The sequence below is a fragment of the Sinocyclocheilus anshuiensis genome, unplaced genomic scaffold (genome assembly GCF_001515605.1).
Source record: "Sinocyclocheilus anshuiensis isolate Anshui unplaced genomic scaffold, SAMN03320099.WGS_v1.1 scaffold2533, whole genome shotgun sequence".
NCBI lineage: Eukaryota > Metazoa > Chordata > Actinopteri > Cypriniformes > Cyprinidae > Sinocyclocheilus > Sinocyclocheilus anshuiensis.
In genome coordinates, this window is record NW_015548189.1 from 407,646 (window position 1) to 412,645 (window position 5,000).

At 37.5% G+C, this 5,000-nt stretch overlaps 1 protein-coding gene across 1 annotated transcript in view; it reads left to right on the forward strand.

Annotated features, from left to right (window-relative positions):
* The window catches only part of LOC107705038 (ras-associated and pleckstrin homology domains-containing protein 1-like), a 54,299-nt gene that overhangs the window by 17,240 nt on the left and 32,059 nt on the right, over positions 1–5,000 (forward strand). The window contains exon 2 of the mRNA XM_016508154.1: positions 4,773–4,897. Within this exon, the coding sequence (XP_016363640.1) occupies positions 4,778–4,897 (120 nt within the window). The 5' untranslated portion in view covers positions 4,773–4,777. The remainder of the gene's footprint in view (positions 1–4,772; positions 4,898–5,000) is intronic.

A 5,000-nucleotide genomic window follows, 5' to 3' on the forward strand; every position in this document is an offset into this window, starting at 1 on the left:
TGTGTGTGTGTGTGTGTGTGTGTGTATGTGTGTTAGTCAGTCAGTCAGAGAACAGCTGCTGGAGGGTGATGGGAGAGCCTTGACAGAACAGCTCGCGGGAGAAGTGAAGAATTCTGTACATCCTGGACATTTCCTGTCTTTCCCTCTGTACCTCCTTCTCTTTTTCTCTATCATTTTCAATAATTCTTACCATTTTTGTCCACAATATGACTTTCTGAAATGCTATAAGCAGAACAATCTACTTTGTTTTGAATGCTTAAAATATATTTTTCATAATTCTGAATTCTGAACATTTGTTAAATGGTGTGTGTGTGTGTGTGTATCCTTGTGGAATTCAGACCCTAACCCATTTATTTTCAAGTAAAATAGAATCCCTTTCTGTGTTCGTGAGGCTTGATTACTGCAGGGTTTTTTTGTTTTTTTTGTTTACTGCTGACAGCAGGCCATAGGAGAGTTGTAGCCAGTTTGCGTTGAAATGTTCCACCCTGCCACATTCACAACATTCCACCAGATACTTGTTAATTCATATATTATTAAGCTTCAAATGGCACAATTCAGTTCATTAGCACATACATATATACTTTATTTTATATAAATCTCTTTAAAAATCACAAAATATAAAAGGCATTGAATTTCATAGAAGGAAGCACACATTTTTAGATTGTGTGTAGTGGCAGATGAAGTATGAAGGATGAATTTATTGTCTACATTTTGTACCATTGCCATTTCGTGTGTGTTAGAGAGAGTTAGAGCTTAGTCTAAATCAGCAGCTGTTAAGCAACAGGGTGCCAAGATAACATGCCTCTCTAATTTCCCTCTGCTCTCGTTCTCTATCCCCACCTTTTTTTCATTCTCTGCTCTTCCATAATTTAGCAAAATCTCCTTTTGCCCCACACTGTCCCCTCTCTTTCCCTCTTTCTGTTTTTATTTATGCTCTTTGTGCTTGACTGATTATGCAGAGCCATGGCCGTTTGCAGTAGAGTGACTAAACAGGGTGTCCGTGGGATCTTAAAAAGTATTAAAAGTTGATAAATCAATTTAGAGAAAATTAAGGCCCTTAAAAAGTATAAAAAAGTTTTAAATGCCATTTTCCAAGGTATTACATTTTGTATCATCTTTTCATTATGTATATTTATCGAATAGTGGGGTTCTTTGACTTCATATGTTACAGCGCTCACTGACTACGCCGCTGCGTGATAGAGCGGGGCTTGTTGATCCCGCTCACGCTGAATTTCTGACCATTACCGGACGCTCCCATCCGCTCCTACAAACATTCTAATATTGTATATAATTTTCGCGCATCAGGACGCCACTATCAATATGTGGGGTATTTAAATCCCCTTTGAATGAGCGCTCTCAGTCGTAGTTCACTTTCATTTTTGATTTCGCGATCGTGCACGCACTGTGTAAAGCAGTGCTTCTCAAAGTCCGGACTCCGGTCAGAATGCGGACCCGGAGGGAATTCAGTCTGGACCCACCCCAATTTCATATTTCAAGAACACTAATTATTTCCTACTTTGATAAACGCATGTTAAACTTGTAAATCATATGTTTAGTTTTTTAATGTCTTTTTGGAGACGGTCCAAAATGAAAGCGAAGGCGAGATATTGAAACTTTTCCTTCATGACATTTGTTGTCATGACATCCAGTGAGCGTATGACGTTTGACATAATCGGATGACATTTCACCGCTAATATGAGTAATTTTTATTTTTTTTTAATTTTTGTTATCACTTAGATTATGGCCATTTGACTTATAGCAGTGTCCAGTGTTTCCCATACATCGAGTTATTTGTGGTGGCCCGTCACAAAATCAAAACTGACTGCCACAAATAGATTTTCCAAAAGGATTCTACTTCGTTGAATAAACTGAGCACTGCACATTTCAAAATTAAAATGCAGCGCGCACGAAATTTGGCTGCTTTTAAACTGTTGCCATGGGTTGATTTTCCCCAGTGAGTTAAAGGTTTGAAATATTGCATAAATTACATTTGGTTGAAATGCTTCTACTGAAACATTTTGCATTCAACCTGTAATAAAACTGTGCGACTGTAAAATATGTATTTTAGGGATGGAAATTTCATTTTTATATTTGGGACATGGTAATTGCGCTGCTTTGGGCTGTTTTTTTTACTGGCATGGGCTTGGGATGCACAATTAAAATGATGTAATATGCATTGGTTAGTCACTTAATTAATTCTCTTGTGCTTCGTTCCCCACTTCTGATTTATGTTGTATTGATAAGGAGTTATCACAAAGTAAGTCTGTTTAGTTGCACTATCTTACAATCCCCTGCTGAAGGCGTCATTAGTTTCCTGCTGATCTGATATATTTGCAAGACCCGATCTACTGAATTTAACTGAACTGCCTCTGATGGTATCTAGTCACTGGACTTGCATATGCAAACCCTGGGAAATGCAGCTCACCCAGGAGGGTCTGAAACCATCTCATAATGGTTAAAGCATTCAGTTTAGATTCTGATTCCGAAGAGTCTCTTACAGTGACACTGTTTGTTTTTTTGTTTGTGTTAGGTAGTACTTTGCCATGATGGGGTTGGAATGATATTTATGAAGCTAAGCTAAGCTAATCTCAAGAACATCTGGAGAACCATTCTGATGGTCATTTTTCTCAAGGTCTAAGCACCGTACCTACAGATAATAGTTCGTTTTAATGAGCTGTTAGAAATGCATTACAGTTCAAAGTACAGGGTTTTTTTGTTGTTGTTTTTTTAGAAATTAATTTTTTTCATCAAGTATGCATTAAATTGACCAAAAGTGACAGTAAATATATTTTGAATGTTTCAAAATATTTTACAAATATATTCCAAATATTATTTTGAACATTATTCATCAAAGAATCTAAGAAATATGAAGCAGCACAACTGTTTTCGACATTGATAATAAGAAATGTATCTTGAGCTGCAAATCAGCATATTAGAATGATTTCTGAAGGATAATGTGAGACTGAAAGTGGAGTAATGTTGCTGAAAATACAGCTTTGCATCACAGGAAAAAATTACATTTTTAAAATTTACTCACATACAAAAGAGTTTTTTAAAATTGTAGTACTATTTCACTACTGTTTTTACCGTATTTTTGCTCAAATAAATGAGCCTTGGTGAGCAGAAGAGACTTCTTTCAAAAACATTCAAAAAGTCGTACCGATCCCAAACGTTTGAAGGGTACTGTATATTTTGACTTTGGTTGCTGTAGTTTAGTACACGTCTTCCTGGAATATGTGATTCTGCTTTCTGATCATATATTTTCTAGGTAAATGTTAGAAAACATTCTGTCTGCTTTCATGTCTGCTTCATACATAAGTACAAACAAACCCTTGTTGGATCAAAGAGTGAAGCGGCTCATTGGGGTTAAGGTGAGCTCCGAATCTCTGAGGGATCCTCTTTGCTCTGTTGGGCCCCAATAAGGCATTTGAGTAGCAGAAAAAGATGGAAAATGAAAAAGAGAGTTGAGAATATGATCAGTTTAGGTTTCTACAGTCTGACATTTTGTGTAATAATAAATGTATAATTCCTATAATAATATATATATTACATGTAATAGTGAAGTGTGGTCAAGGGGCCCCAGCTGGTTTCTCCTACTGTGAACGTGAATCTGGCTGTCATTAATATGTCTCTATGCATAGTTTGTGATTCATCTGGTAGTTGTTCACCAAAGTTCATCGTTTTTCCATTCACCCAACCCTGACTCAGCATGAAAAGCCTAATACATGCTCACACGCGCATGCTGACTCGTGTGTTTTGTTTGAGTTGTAGCTGTGACTGAGCGTCAGTTACATTACTCTCCACTAGAAGGCAACCGTCGCCTTACACCCTCAAAACTCTTTTCTAATGAGGTCATTACTAATACTGACACACCCAGCATTCTCTTGATTACAGTGTTTCCAATTTTACATCTAAAATATGATTTAATTACATTGCACTGAAACATTAATGTTGATCTACAAGTCCTATTAGCATGTTTTGTTTATGTGTGCTTGATGCAGTGTAGTTTCAGTAACAAGAGTAGGCCTAATACTTCTAAGTAACCTAGAAGTACTTCGAGTGCTTTGGTTAATTTTAATATATTAGTGAGTAATGAACAATATTTTAATCAGAAAACACAGTGGAAGATACAGCAGGGGTTGCCATGGCAATGATGGGGGTGAAAACTGATAGTGGGAGAGCTAGAGAAGGTTGCTATGGCAACAATGCCAGTCTTTGAGATGGAGCTGAGGTTACCATAACAACCACATCACACCCTCTCAGAAGGCAACCTTGAAATAATGACTTACTTTAGACAGAGATGAACACTGGAGGTGTCTGACAGAGCATATATTAAGATAATGAAAAAAAAAGTGTTTTGTTTTTCTCAAATATGCCAGACTGACAGATGTTATCCTATGGGATTGCAGTGTCAAATGCAGATTGGAAAGTGTCATATCACAACTCTCAGTCAAAAGAAAGATTTAAGGGTTTCGATGGTGATGTGAGATAAGGAACGAGAAATTAATATCATATACTGGGTTACATAAGTGGACACTAAATCAATCATCATGACAACTTGTGATGTGCGTCATACTTCAAATGAATCAACACCTTATTGTGTTGACAAGACGCATCAAACCCAACAAGTCGTTCTTGAAATGTTGGTTCTTTGTCAGCAGGCTGTAATATCTGTGATGTTCTGTATGTTTAGACATCAGGCAGTCTGTTGATGTGGACATGGCATGCTAGTTGACTGTATCATGTACTGAGGTGGTGTGTGTGTGTTACAGCAGATATGGAGCAGGCATCAGATGATGAGTTGGACCATGCTGCTGAAGAAGACAGCGATAAGGAGGACCAGGATCTGGACAAGATGTTTGGCGCCTGGTTGGGAGAACTGGACAAGCTCACAGAGGTGACACTCTCACACTCAGTCGCTCAGTGTGATATTGTGACGTATTATATTTTGAATATGATGCGTCTTCACTTTGGGGGCTTTTCTCAGGAAATTTTGATAT